General features: G+C 38.6%; 1 protein-coding gene across 1 annotated transcript in view; it reads left to right on the top strand.

Annotated features, from left to right (window-relative positions):
• The window catches only part of TMEFF1 (transmembrane protein with EGF like and two follistatin like domains 1), a 96,220-nt gene that overhangs the window by 24,177 nt on the left and 57,295 nt on the right, over positions 1-14,748 (top strand). Inside the window, exons 2-3 of the mRNA XM_066256637.1 lie at positions 2,925-3,034; positions 11,595-11,724. Of these exons, the coding sequence (XP_066112734.1) occupies positions 2,925-3,034; positions 11,595-11,724 (240 nt within the window). The remainder of the gene's footprint in view (positions 1-2,924; positions 3,035-11,594; positions 11,725-14,748) is intronic.

Raw genomic sequence — 14,748 nt, 5'->3', positions numbered from 1 at the left:
TTCCGGCCACTGCCATGTGGCATGTTTTTTTCTTTCTCTGATGCTTGCTGTGCTTGCACAGTGGTACCTCCCCCTGACAGAGATATCAGAGGTACCTCTGTGCCTGACATTGTTATCTTCTTGGCATTATGCTGTCCTGCCTGGTTGCTCCTGGTATGCTGGGCCCATTGAGGTGTTTCCAGCCCGTTTTCTCTCCTCTTGTGATGTGGGCATCAAAGCAGAGCTCTTTCTATCTGTTCCTTCAGAGCTTTTAGTGAAAACCATTCTTCAGTGTCACTGTAGCTCCTGTGTCTGTCACGATGGGCCTTTGTAGCTGGGCTGTGGGAACAGCCCGAGTACCAGACACCACCCTGTATTTGGGACACTCCACCTGTCCGAGGCTTTGCTTATTGGACCAAGCTTTTCTACCTCACTTTAGTAAGGAGAGGTATTCTCCCCAGGTGTTCCTTAGTGCCTCATGCAGACAGATACCTGAAAAATTTTAGGTCTGCAGACATTTGTGAAGCTTAGTGACTGGGATAATTTAGGATCTAGATTAAATACCGTTGTATTTTTAAAATACAGTAGGTGAACCATATTGCAACTCGAAGAATCTCCAGGCAAGATAGCAAATTGTAACTCAGCATGATCTTGATCTATAGGCAAAATTAAAACTTTACTTATTCTTGTTTTATATGTCTGATTATATTGGAACCCAGTGGGAACTTGAAGGCTACAAAGGAAAGAAAACAAAAGAAAGGGACTAAATTTTATGTCTGAAATTGTTCATTTCTTATTATTCCCTGAAATTGGTTAAGCCTGTATGAGCAAAGATATTATACACTCTTACCTCTTTTCCAGAATGGTTCTTCATTAACATTTAGTTATCTTCCTTGGGTCTCAGGGTGTACATTAGATAGTAATTGGAATGGAACTGGACCTTGTGCAAGTTTCTAGTAAGATTCTAGGTAGATTGAGAAAAAGCAGACCCCATATTTAGGATTGAGACTTAAGAGCTAATCCAAGTGGTCAAAGCAGAAGGGGATGAAGAAGTAAAAGCTGGGATGTGAGGAGAGCCAAGAACCTGAAGCCTTCATGGCCAAAGTAAAAGGAATTCAAAGGTGGTCATCAGTGCCTGGAGTAGTTTGTGAAACAGTGAGGACAACATAACAGCTGTCTTCATTTTCTGTAATAAGTTTTAGCTCATGTCTTTTATTTTTACATGTATACTTGAACATGTATGCTTGAATCTAATCCTGTGCACCTGAGATCCATTTAAGGAAAGTGAAAAAAAATTTTTGGTAACCTATGCTTACACAGACATATGCTTACCCTAGTACAGTGCTTGGTTCAGAGTGGTTACTCAACTAAGAACTGTTGCTGTCAACTCCTTGGGTATTTAGGTACTTGACTACCAGCTCCTTGGCGCGTGAGCTAAGAGTAGGGGCCCCATGACACCATTGTAGAGCAGTGAGAACAAATAGGGCAGAGAGAGGCAATGAAATGTCACCAAGATGGATGTCACTAGATACAGAACTTCCTTGACTCAGTCTACAAATTCCTGCTTTGAAATCTAGAAGTCGTTGGCAACGAGGGATGTGGGATCACTGGAGAATTGGTCCCTGAGACCTACTTGCCAAGACCTCATCTTGATGTAGAGCTGCAGGAGACTTTGTGCTCTTCCCAGAGCCTCAGCTATTGAGTGTCAGTCAGAAGCTAACTTAGGCCTCTCTCCTTCCAGACTCATGTATTTATTCACCACTGTCCTGGGAAGTGTTTTTTAAACAAGCATGTGTTTATTGTTTGCATAAAGGCATTCGTTGTAGAGCTCATTCCCCATATGAAAAATGTGAAAATTGCTTTATATTTTTACCCAATACCACGTGATTGGCAGCTTTACTTATGGCTTATACTTTGAAACAATTTATTAGGTTTTCTAGAAAGCTAAGTTGATGCTTTTTGAGTAAGACTGTACACTTGAAATCTGTATCCCAATACAAAAAAAAGACTGAGTCTTGGAGCGGGAACAGAATGACCACAGAAGGCTAGTAGTAGTGGCTGTGCTTTCTGTGGTGGAATAAAGTTACATCAGTCATTTAAAAATTTAAGTCTAGTATATTTTGAATCTCTTTAATTTTGTGCATATAGATGTTATGTATATATCCATTGTATGAAATTCAAGTTCACTTTATAGTTCTTTTGTAATTAAAATAGTTTATTTGTCTAGAGAGAATAATAATCACCCTAACTTTATTCTGGGTATCAAAAGAATTATGATTCCTTTTTGTTACTTTTATTCCTTTTTCTGTTTTATCTTTTTGGCTTCTGAAATGATGATTGAAAGTGCTTAAAATCTTTTATCATGTAATATTTTATATACACAAATAATATTCCTAACCATCATATTGTTTTGTTTCTCATGGCTTTAAACTTTGTATAAATGGTGTTATTCTGGATGTGACTTGCCTTTTTATTTCTTTTAAATTTCTTTATTGAGGCTTAATTGACATAACATTATATTAGTTTCAGATGTACAACATAATGACCCCACATTTACACATTGCATAATTATTTGTTCTTAAAAGTAGAAAGCACTAAAAAAGAAATCTAAAGTATTAAAACAATACTAAGAAGATTATATTAAGATCTTGGGAGGCCAAAATAGAAACATTTTGTCGATTTACCTTTGGAATTATGTGGAATCCTGAAATTTTGAGTTTTATTTTGGTTTGGATTATTTTTAGGCATATTATCATGCAAGATTCTCAGTGGGGAATCCTGAACATTTTGTGTCCTGTACAATATGCTTTTTGTATATTATGTCTTATTATTACACCTGTGAATGAGATGCTCTACAAATGTGAAGGATTTTATTTTATTTATATATGTATATTTGGATACAAAAAGACAAACATATATATGAAACAATTTTTCCTCTTTTGCAGAATTAAATGTGAGGGAGTCTGATGTGAGAGTTTGTGACGAGTCATCGTGTAAATATGGAGGAGTCTGTAAGGAAGATGGAGATGGTTTGAAATGTGCATGCCAATTTCAGGTGAGAAAACCCATCCTATTTTGAAATATTTTACATTTCTTATATTTGCTAATTTCACATTCTTCAAATTACAGAGCTTAAAACACCTTGACCCCAGTAAGGAAATTGGGTTCACAGTCCACTGATTGTTTTTTGTCAAATGAAGTGCTTTTATTTGTACCTTCTCTGCTACTTCCCTTGAACTAAGAGGACAGACTGGCAATAATAGATGTGAAAATAGTTTGAAAAAAAAGATTAAAGGTCTATTCAAATGTAAGGTATAATTGTCACCAAAGGGAACAGGTACAGGTTGCATTTGAGACTCTTATTTAAGACATTGACATTTCCCCCCCTTTCCTTCTCTTTCCAGCCTCTTTCCCTTCTATTCTGACTTGCTGCTGTCTCATCTTTTTAGGTTAAAGAACCTCCATGACTTGGTGCCTCAGGGTAGGTCAGGGTTAGAAACAGCGTAGAAACGGTAACCTCACATTCAGATCTTGCTTTTCAGGTGCTATTTCAGTTGTGATGTTATTGTCTAAGAAAGAAGTAAAAAGAAGGGAAGTAAAATGTATTATGCTCAGTTCTTTCTCTTTGTTTATTTTCTGTGATTGAATTACAATCTGGTGTTAGCATGTTGCTCTGTAGATGGTACCTGATTCCAGACTTCAGAGGAAATAAAGAAGGAACTAGGCTTTTCTTTCCACTCACGATCTTGTCTAATCATACCCACCATTTTGGATTTTAGGGGGAAGTAAGGCTCCAGAGATCAGGGATCAAAACAGAGGGAAGTCAATCCTTTCAGTAACTGTAACCTCAGACAGTTTCTGTGAGCTCCATCTGAAGAGAGAAGGCAGATTTTCTCTTAGGATATTGTAATGAGAATCAAAATCAGAAAGAGAGCTTGCATAGGAAACTTCTTTGAAAGCTATAAACTAGCAATCATGTTGTGTATTTTTATTAAAAGAAGTGGATAGTAGTGGGTATACTATTGTCCAGTCAGATAGGTTGTTAATGATCAAGAGGGACTTTACAATCCATTATTTATTCACAATACCCACTTTTGATGTGGCTTAGCTAATCTTGTGCTCACCTCTATATGGTTACTCATGCAATTGTCTGGCCAGTATGTTGTGTCTGGCTGCCCTGCCTCCTTTCCCAAACCCTCTTTAAAGGGATGATAACTAAAGTGGGCTTCATTCCTTAAAAGAAGGTATTACTATGCATAGTATATACCCCCTGTATGAACTTCTTTCTACTTACATTAGATAATTTTTATTGCTCTATCTCTGGGTTCACTAGTCCTTTCTTCTTTCATAATCATTCTTTTCATCCAGTGAGGCTTTTTAAAAAAAAATTAATTTATTGATTTTTAGAGAGAGAGAAAGTGGAGGTGGGGGAGAGATCAATTTGCTGTTCCATTTATTTATATATTCATTGGTTGATTCTTGTATATACCCGGACTGGTTATCAAACCCACAACCTTGGCATATAGGACTTGAGCTACCTGGCCAGGGCTTATCCAGTGAGTTTTTAATTTCAAATATTTTATTTCCAGAATATATAGTTTCTGTTCGTCTGTTGATATTTCCTGTCTTTTCATTCATTGCAAGCTTATTTTCTGTGAGCACAAATATTATTGCTGCTTTAAAATCTTTGCTAATTTCAACATCTGGGGCATCTCAGGGATCATCTCTGTAGATGATGGTCTTTTCATTTGAGAATGGATCGTGCTTGCCTTCTTTTTGTATTAGTGTAATTTTGAATTTATCTTACACATTGTGAATGATGTGTTTTAGAGCGTTGAATTCTGTTATACTACTCTGAAGACTATAGTTGTTTTGCAACAGTTAAATTAGATGAATTCAGATGGCAAATTCTGTCTTCCCTGTTGTGGCAGCAACACAAAAATTAGTTCATTTTTCTTTTTTTTTTTTTTAAGTGAGAGGAAGGGAAATAGACAGATTCCCGCATGCACCCCGACAAGGATCCACCTAGCAACTCCTGTATGGCTGATGCTATAATCAATCAATCTTTTTTTTTTTTTTTTTTTTTGGTATTTTTCTGAAGCTGGAAACGGGGAGGCAGTCAGACTGACTCCCACATGCGCCCCGACCAGGATCCACCCGGCATGCCCACCAGGGGGCGATGCTGTGCCCATCTGGGGGGTTGCTCTGTCGCGACCAGAGCCACTCTAGCGCCTGGGGCAGAGGCCAAGGAGCCATCCCCAGCACCCGGGCCAACTTTGCTCCAGTGGAGCCTTGGCTGCGGGAGGGGAAGAGAGAGACAGAGAGGAAGGAGAGGGGGAGGGGTGGAGAAGCAGATGGGTGCCTCTCCTGTGTGCCCTGGCCGGGAATCGAACCCCGGACTTCTGCACGCCAGGCCGACTCTCTACCACTGAGCCAACCGGCCAGGGCTCAATCAAGCTTTTTAGCTCCTGAGGCTGACATATTTGGACCAACTGAACTATCCTCAGCACCTGGGGCTGACAATCAAACCAATCAAGCCACTGTCTGCAGGAGGTGAAGAGGGAAAGAAGGGGGAGAGGGAGGGGGAGAGACACAGATGGATGCTTCTCCTGTGTGCCCTGCCCGGGAATCAAACCTGGGACGTCCATATGCCAGGCTAATGCTCTATCCACTGAGCCAACCAGCCAGAGCCTCATTTTTCTTTTTAACCTTAGCTGGGCTACTTGGAATATACCCCATGAGTTGTTTAGAAGAAGTCAGCCAGAAATTTGTTCTGAGTTTGTACACAGAAGATGGGACTCCCCTCTGATTCTCCTTTTGGGTATTTTCTCTCACTTTCCAGTGGTTTTTGTTGCCCTGAATTTTGTCCTCCAGTTTTGCAACCAAGAAAGACTGTAGTTTTTTTATTAGTGTTTTAGTCACCCCATATATATATTATATATATACATATATAATATATTTAATATTATATGTAAGTATATATATTTATATTATATCATATCATGTTATATATAAATATATATTACATATAATTATATATAATAATAATATATTATTATATATTGTTCAAGTTGTTTGCTGTGAGCATGTCCACATAATATTGTATATAATGAAAAAGGTCTTCCTTCAGTTCTAGACTACCAATTCTCTTCTCGGAGGTAGCATGTTACTTTTTTATGTTTCCTCCCAGAAATATTCTTTATCTTATACATACAAGTGTTTAATTTCTCCTTTAAGTACTATAAATCAGTTAATAATATTTACCTTAGAGATGGTTCCTTTTCATTTTACATAGATAATAGAAAAGGAATTCTGCACTTTAAAGAAGGTATCCTAATGTCATTTCCATTTTTTTATATCATTTAAATTTTTCACTTCCTATTTATCTGCCTTTGTCTTTTTTTTTTTTTTTCCTGAAGCTGGAAACAGGGAGAGACAGTCAGACAGACTCCCGCATGCGCCCGACTGGGATCCACCGGCACGCCCACCAGGGAGCGACGCTCTGCCCACCAGGGGGCGATGCTCTGCCCATCCTGGGCGTCGCCATGTTGCGACCCTCCTGGGTGTCGCCATGTTGCAATCAGAGCCACTCTAGCGCCTGGGGCAGAGGCCACAGAGCCATCCCCAGCGCCCGGGCCATCTTTGCTCCAATGGAGCCTTGGCTGCGGGAGGGGAAGAGAGAGACAGAGAGGAAGGCGCGGCGGAGGGGTGGAGAAGCAAATGGGCGCTTCTCCTATGTGCCCTGGCCGGGATTCGAACCTGGGTCCTCCGCACGCTAGGCCGACGCTCTACCGCTGAGCCAACCGGCCAGGGCTTATCTGCCTTTGTCTTTATGATTCTCATCATTCTTTGAAAGCCTTTCCCTGCAACTCTTAAGATGATAAAGAAATAGTGGTTTTGACCTTTTAAACATACTTGAACAGCTAGAAAATCCTGTCATGATCTGTCTGAATCCCTTGCATTCTTACTTTGTGGCAAAGCAGGAAAGGGAAATAAAAGTTAGGAGTTGAGATCAGTGGACATTGATCCAGTGCTTACTTCGTGCTACGTGCTAGGCTGGCTACATGCTGAGGATATAAAGATGTTTAAAGTCAAGTTCCTTGCCTTGTAGGAGCAAACTGCCTAGGGGGTTACAGCATGATTTGATCCTGCTGCTGAGCACACCTTCCTTTGACTACTCTGTCTTCTTAGAAGCTTGTAAATCGGTTCAAGTTAGACTTAGGTTCTTGCCATTTTAAGAACAATGACCTCATAAGTTCATTAAACATATATGGATGCTTTAGAAATATCTTTAAGTTCATTTAAAAAACTTGGTTGTGATCCAGCTTGCTTTCAGTGTTAATATATATAAGCTTTCAGGGATATGATTTTAACAAACAATAATAGGATTTTAAAGGTAAAATTTTTTTTTTAGTCTATGAATAAGAGCTATTATATCTTGCCACATTACATAAACAAAGCTACTTTTTATTTATTTGGTACAAAGAAAAGTGGTCAGTACTGCATATTTCCATTAAAACTTGGGGAATGTACAAAGAGGAGTGCCTAAGATGTCTTTCCTGTGTTCGTTCTCCTCTTTGTTCTAGTCCAAGTCTGAAGGTTTGAGAATCAGGTAAGCCGATGATTTAAGTCTCAGTCTGAGTCTGAAGGCTCAAGAACCAGGAGAAGACCCAAATTCCCATTCAACAGTTAGGCAGAGAGTGAATTCTTTCTTCCTCCACCATTTCATTCTAGTCAGGCCCTCAGTGGATTGGATGATCTTACCTATATTGGGGAGGGCACTTAGTTTGCTGATTCAAATGCTAATATCATTCAGAAACACCCTCACAGACATACCCACATATTCTGTTTAATCTGAGCACCCTGGGGCCCAATCAAATTGATGCATTAAGTTGGCCATCACAACCTTATTTTCTTATTTATTGTGTTCAGCACTGTTCCTGATACACATAAGGTACGCGATAAATGCTTGAATGAATGGATGTGGCTCCAGAGTTGTACACTGCCAACCTTTCTGAACTATACACTTTGAATCACTTTCTTCCTGCTAAATAGAAGTTATAGGGGAGAGTTCTTTCCCACCAGCAAGAGGCAGTAGAGAGGAGGCGGACCTTAGGTTAGAGTCAGTGCCTAAATCAGGTGGAGGCATGTAAAAATTGCCCAAATCTCTTAAATTGCCCATAGCATAAGGAGACTGGAAACAGACCAAAGAATAGCAGGTGTACTTCTACCATCTCATGCTCACTCTAGGTTTGTGCTCATTAGGTTGAATTTGAGGGACTTGCCTAGACTGTATTCAGCTCTCTGTCACTACCACCTAGGTGACATATAACTTGAGTGTGTAGTGGTCAAGATCTTCCACTTAATAGTTGTGATCCTGGGCCTACTTAAGACTCAGAAATAATCGTAGCAATACCAGAACCAGCTAATATTTATTGAGAACTTATTATGGCCACATAAAAATGCTAAAGATGAATTTCTTTTGTTTAATCCTCACAACAGCTTTATTAGAAAGAGACTATTATAATTACCATTTTAGGGGGAAAATGGCACTAGTGTTAGCACATAGTCATGTGGATGGTGGACCCAGGGCACAACATTGACTTCAGAGTCCCAGCTCTAGTACTAAGTCAGTGTGCTTCACAGGATTGTTAAAGTGTTTAAGTTCCATGGGACATTTAGAGTTGTAGCTGGTGGTTGCTAGGTAGAAACTTGAATAACTGTTTGCTGTTACCTTAGAGATTCTCAATCAGACTTAATGGCCCTTTTTTATAACCAATAATTTGTATTCCACTCCTTTACTATTCTTTAATGAAATTTGTAGATAATGTAACCTGCATAATTAAAGAAATCAATATAATATAAAATTGCAATGTAAAAGAGAAATTTTATAGTAAAATAAATTATGTTACTATAAATTATTTAAAATGTAAATGCTTGGGCATGATTACACTAGCAGACAATATGGTAGTCAGATGCTTATATCTACTTACAATTGAATGTTTGGATTTAATAAAGATTAATGCAGTTTCATACCAGAAATATCTCAAAACAAAAATGCAGAGGTATGGTGAGTGCTAGAATAAAAACTAGTATTAGGATAAGTTATAACAGAGCAGGCTTCTTTGTATATGGTAGCCTTAGCATAGTATGACATGTATGTCTGTGTTGAGTGGAACTGTTTTTTCCTGTGTAATACATATATCTAGCATCCATGGAATCCACCAGTAATGTCCTTTATCATTGTAACAACCAAAAAGTCCTTCATAGAGGTATCTATGCGTAGGGGGCAATATTAGCAGCTTTGAGAGCACACCATTGGAAAGCTGTTGAGCAAAATGTTGGTTGAAAAGTGCATAGACTTTGCACTTGACATTATGGAGCTTATGGTCTACTTTGCTAATTATGCATTGTATAATTACAAAGCAACATATTGACTCCTGCAGACATCATACAAGTTATTATGTACGTTTTAGGGAAAGAGAGTAAAAGGGAGATGATCCATGAATAATTGGAGCAATATAGGAAGGCTTTCTAAAGTAAAAATTTAATATTAATTAAAGTTGATATAGGAGTCTGCTGATAATGTGTATAGCAAGTCAACTTGGTCATAAAATATTTTATTAGAGATTGTTTATACCAGTGTTTGACCCATGGTAGCATGTCATATTTATGGTTCATAAAGTAAATCGATCACTTTTTAAGAGTAAATAAATGATAAAAGTAAATCTTGTTCATTGGGAAAAAATTGAGAAATACAGAAAATCATAGAAATAAAAAATCATGACAAGTAATGTGAATAATTTATTGATGTTTTCCAGGATTTACTTTATGACTTTATTTTTTCTAAATAATTGAGATCATATATATATATATATGTATATTTGTATATGTAATTTATTTTCTTGCCATATTTTTACTTTTGTCATTTTAAAGTTTGCATTTAGTTTTGTGGACTAGATAATACATTTTAAAATGGCACAAAATTCTCAGAAGTTATATATGTGGTATTATTGCCTGCTTTACACCTAATGTTATGTTATCTTTTTCTGTCACACATTATTCTTATAGAAGGTAATTTTCAGTGACTGTAATATTAATTACTTGAACAATATAACATGTTTTAGGTTTTTACATTTTTTTATGTTAACAAATTTTTGTTTGAAATTGAAACAGACTCAGGTACAGAGAAGAGATGGAAGGCTGAGAGAGGGGATGGGGCTTGGGGGACTGGCTAAAAAAGGAGAAGGGATTAAGAAATACAAATTGCTAGTTACAAAATAATCATAAGAATTAAAGTACAGCATAGGGAACGTAGTCAATAATTTTGAAGTAACTACCGTATATGGTACCAGGTGGGTACTGGAAATATTGAGAGAAACACTTTGTAAAATATGTAATTGTCTAACCACTATGTTGTACACCCGAAACTAATACAAAATAATATTGACTAATTGAAAGATAAAATTAAAAAATAAATTTTTGTTTGAAGTGGTTATACTGAATTTTTGTCTATAATGGTTTCCTTCAGATAGATTCCCTAAATATGCAAATCTGGATCGAAAACAGCATTCCTTTTTCAAGACTCTTGAAATATGTTTTTAAATTATGTTCTCAAAAGCTTGAACCAATTTACATTACCACAACAGGTGCATTGGTAATGCCCAAGTTGAAGTTTTTTCTTAATAGCCAATTTTATAAGCTAAATGTAGCATCTCATTTTACTGATTACTAGCAAAAGTAGGCCTTTTTTATATATTAATTGGCCATTGGTAATTCTGTAAATTTGTTTTCTGTCCATTTTTTATTAATTTGTATTATCTCTTTTTAGCAATGACAGTAACTTGTATCATACTACATTCTCTCCAGATTTTAAAACATTGGTTGTTTGATATTTTTGACACATATTAATAGAATTTAAAAAATTTTTAAACATTACAGGTCCTGTGTCAAACCCTTTTTCTTTATCTGTCTTATTTCTACTCATCTTTCAAGGCCCAATTTATATTTCGCTTTCTCTGAGAAGGCTTTTCTTGTATAATCCAGCTTACAATAGTAGGTTTTAGATAGTATACTTATTGTCTACACTTTTGATTTAGTACATGAGCTATCTTTAATATGTGTGTGTGTGTGTGTGTGTGTGTGTATTCTTTTTTTTTTTTCCTATTTGTATGGTGCTCTAACAAGATTATAAGGTCTTTTAGAACAGAGATCATGTATTTCTTTGTGTCTGGGGCTATGTACCAGAAGTATAGAATAAATGAATTTTGATTATAATAAAATGACATTTCATTTTTAGCACTCATTACAAACATTACCAGGAATTTTTAGTGCTCATTACAAACTATCTCACTGGATCTTTATAGCAAGCAAGTGAAGTCGATAGGAAAGGGATTCTCATTCTTATTTTTATGGATAGTTAATAGTTCTTTTCATTATGAATGTGAAAAAAGGTATGAGAAATTAGTCTAACTTTTTTTTTTAACCAAATAAAGTAATGTACTAATCTGTAGTTAGAAGTATGTCATAAGACCATGGTATTGCATTCATGAATATGAAATAAACTATTAATATTCATGCCTATTTCTGAGAATTTATTTTTGTTTCTTTCACAGTGCCATACAAATTACATTCCCGTCTGTGCCTCAAACGGGGACACTTATCAAAATGAATGTTTTCTCAGAAGAGCTGCTTGTAAGCACCAGAAAGAGATAACAGTAGTAGCAAGAGGACCATGTTACTCTGGTATGTTGTGAAAGTCTTCTGAATAAATGTTAGTAATGGTTCTGCCATGTTTTCTAAAAGGAAGTTGCAGTGAGAGGTGTATTCTCAGAACTGCTGTATGGAATGGTGGTGATTGTGTGGGGGGTGGGGAGGCTCAGTTTTCCCATTTTAGTTTATTTAAATTTTTTAGAGAGAGAGAGAGACAGGCAGAGAGGGAGAGAGGTGAGAAGCATCAACTTGTAGTTGTGACACTTGAATTGATCATTGACTATTTCTCCTATGTGTCTTGATTGGGGGTTGGTGGGTTCAGGCTCAGCCAGTGACCTCTTGCTCAAGCTGGAGACCCTGTGCTCAAGCTGGTGACCTCATGCTCAAGATGAATGACCCTGTACTCAAGCTGTCGATCTTGAGTTTCACACCTGGGTTCTCAGCATCCTCTGGTCAGGCTCATGTTTTTTTTTTAACCACCAGGGATCTTGTATCAACTCTGTTACTTCTTGGTATACTTTTAATGCTTAATGCTTTTGTGTGTGTATGTGTGTGGGGGGGAGGACTTTGCTTTTTTTTTTTTTTTCCTGTGGTTTGACTATTAGAATAAGGTTGGGAAATGATATGGGATCGATTGTGTTGGTTTTTATTTTTTGGTGGGAAGGTGGGGTGGGCAATATCCACAGAAAGCCATTAGTAGCATCTCAAGTACGTCTCTTTCTTAGCTCTTCCCTTTTCCTCTCTCCTCTGCCAACCCTCATCACCTGCCTCCCCTCAGTTGTTCGTATTTACTTCCTTCTCTTTTTCTTCCTGAATTGGTAGTGGTTTATTTTGGAGAGCATGACTGCAAATTTCTTCTTGCATTTGTGGGCAGTGAGGAAGGTGAGGCAATTAGAATTATTGTATGAAGGTTAGCAGTAAAGGTGGAGACTACTCTCTCATGATAAATTCCATTTCCTTTCTTTCCCCACATATTATGGTGCTTATGTGCAGAGTCTTTATTGAGGCTCCATTCCATAAGCATGGTTGGTTGATTTGTCCATGTGGCTGATCTCAAACTCCATGTCCTCTAATACCACATGACTCAGAGCTCCCACTCTAAATGACATGGGTGGTCTTTCACCCTATGACTACTGAGTGTGACTGGCCCCGCCCTCATATCTTATATGGTCAGAACCCTCCCTAAACAAGATGGGGGGCATTGGGTTATGACAGTCTTGACATATCATGTTTCGAGTTTATGGTGCTCACTCCCATAAAAACTTTAAGAAATTGAGACAGGAGTGTTTTAGCTTATGCTATTAGCATTGTACTTACGGACTACGTGGGCGAACTAGTTTGGTTGCACAGGGCAGAAGAATACGCAGTAGCGCAGCTTGTGAGTGAGGGAGTTGGTGTTCCCCAGTAAGCTTACCTATTCCGTTTCGGACAGTTAAAAGTGCAAGTGTTCTGTTTGTGTTAAGCTAAGGTGTATTTCAACTTACACCAAAATTCTGGTTACATCACTGTCCTAGGAATGAAACTGTTATAACCTGAGGACCCCCTGTACTTCTATCAGGTATGACGTAGATTACCTACTAGAAGCTGAGGACAAAAGCCTGACCTCTCCCTGGGCAAGGCCAAGTTCTTTTCCATATACTAAATAATTAGGTGCTTGGTGAAATTATGTTCTTTAGGCCAGTCAGCTGTCATTTGGTGTGGTTCTTGTATACTTCTCTAAGCACATTGTGTTTCAAAGACTTGACTTAGAGACTAAAAAGAAGTATGGAGTTCTTTACATTCACTGATTAATTGTGCATCATTTATGAGGAGTATGTGTTTAAGGCACCAACTGCTTTGATAGGCAGTGAATATTAAACGTTAGAAGGCAGAGTGGTACATTGGAAGGAGCACCTCACTAGGGTTGAAAGACCTGCCTTTAAAGTAACTCCAGCTCTTATTTACTATATGAGCTTGGACAAGTCACTTAACCACTCAGAGCCCCATTGACCCAAATTGTTAAATGGATACCATCTCCTGGGGTAGTTAAATAAGGATTGAATGAGCTCAGCTCTAAGTTACTGTATCAATTTTGTTGTGTGCTGAGTGTGCCAGTGTTGTTCATGTCATTTGGTCTTTGATTGGTCCTCTGCCCTGTGCTAAGTATACATACTCTTTTGTTCACTTGAAGGCTCCTAATGCTTTAAGATTGAGTTTAAGCCTTTGCTCCTCTGTGAAACCTTTCTTTTTTTTTTTTTTCATTTTTCTGAAGCTGGAAACAGGGAGAGACAGTCAGACAGACTCCCGCATGCGCCCAACCGGGATCCACCCGGCACGCCCACCAGGGGCGACGCTCTGCCCACCAGGGGGCGATGCTCTGCCCATCCTGGGCATCGCCATATTGCGACCAGAGCCACTCTAGCGCCTGGGGCAGAGGCCAAGGAGCCATCCCCAGCGCCCGGGCCATCTTTGCTCTAATGGAGCCTTGGCTGCGGGAGGGGAAGAGAGAGACAGAGAGGAAAGCGCTGCGGAGGGGTGGAGAAGCAAATGGGCGCTTCTCCTGTGTGCCCTGGCCAGGAATCAAACCCGGGTCCTCCGCACGCTAGGCCGGCAACCTTTCTTTCATGCTGTCTCCTGGCAGAGTTTGTTCACACTTTGTGCATATCTCTGTGTATATATCACACTGTATTTCATTTACCTGACATATCTGTTTCTAGCCAAATCAGTTATTTCTCAACTGGAAGGCAGTATGGCTTGCTTAGGGAGATACATCATAATCCCAGGGTTGGGATGGGGTTGTGTGGGCCGGGGAAGGTGTGTGTACAATACAAATTCAACCTCACTATCAGAGAAGTCACGGTGTTACCAAGCGAGGGCTTGCTGCCTGTGCAGAGAAGCCAATACCATGATGCTGGCTTTTGAGAAAAGAAAAGGCTTTATTGCGAGGTCTGCTGGCAAGGAGACTGGAGGCAAGGCTCACATCTGTCTCCCCATTAGTGTTTTGGGTAGAATTTAATGTTTTAGGGAAGGAGGGGCTGGTGTGTGGAAGCGCAGGTGGAGCAGGTTTCAACTGGGGGG

This window comes from Saccopteryx bilineata, chromosome 2 (assembly GCF_036850765.1).
Source record: "Saccopteryx bilineata isolate mSacBil1 chromosome 2, mSacBil1_pri_phased_curated, whole genome shotgun sequence".
Taxonomy (NCBI): Eukaryota; Metazoa; Chordata; class Mammalia; order Chiroptera; family Emballonuridae; genus Saccopteryx; species Saccopteryx bilineata.
This window is presented reverse-complemented; position numbering and strand designations above follow the sequence as displayed.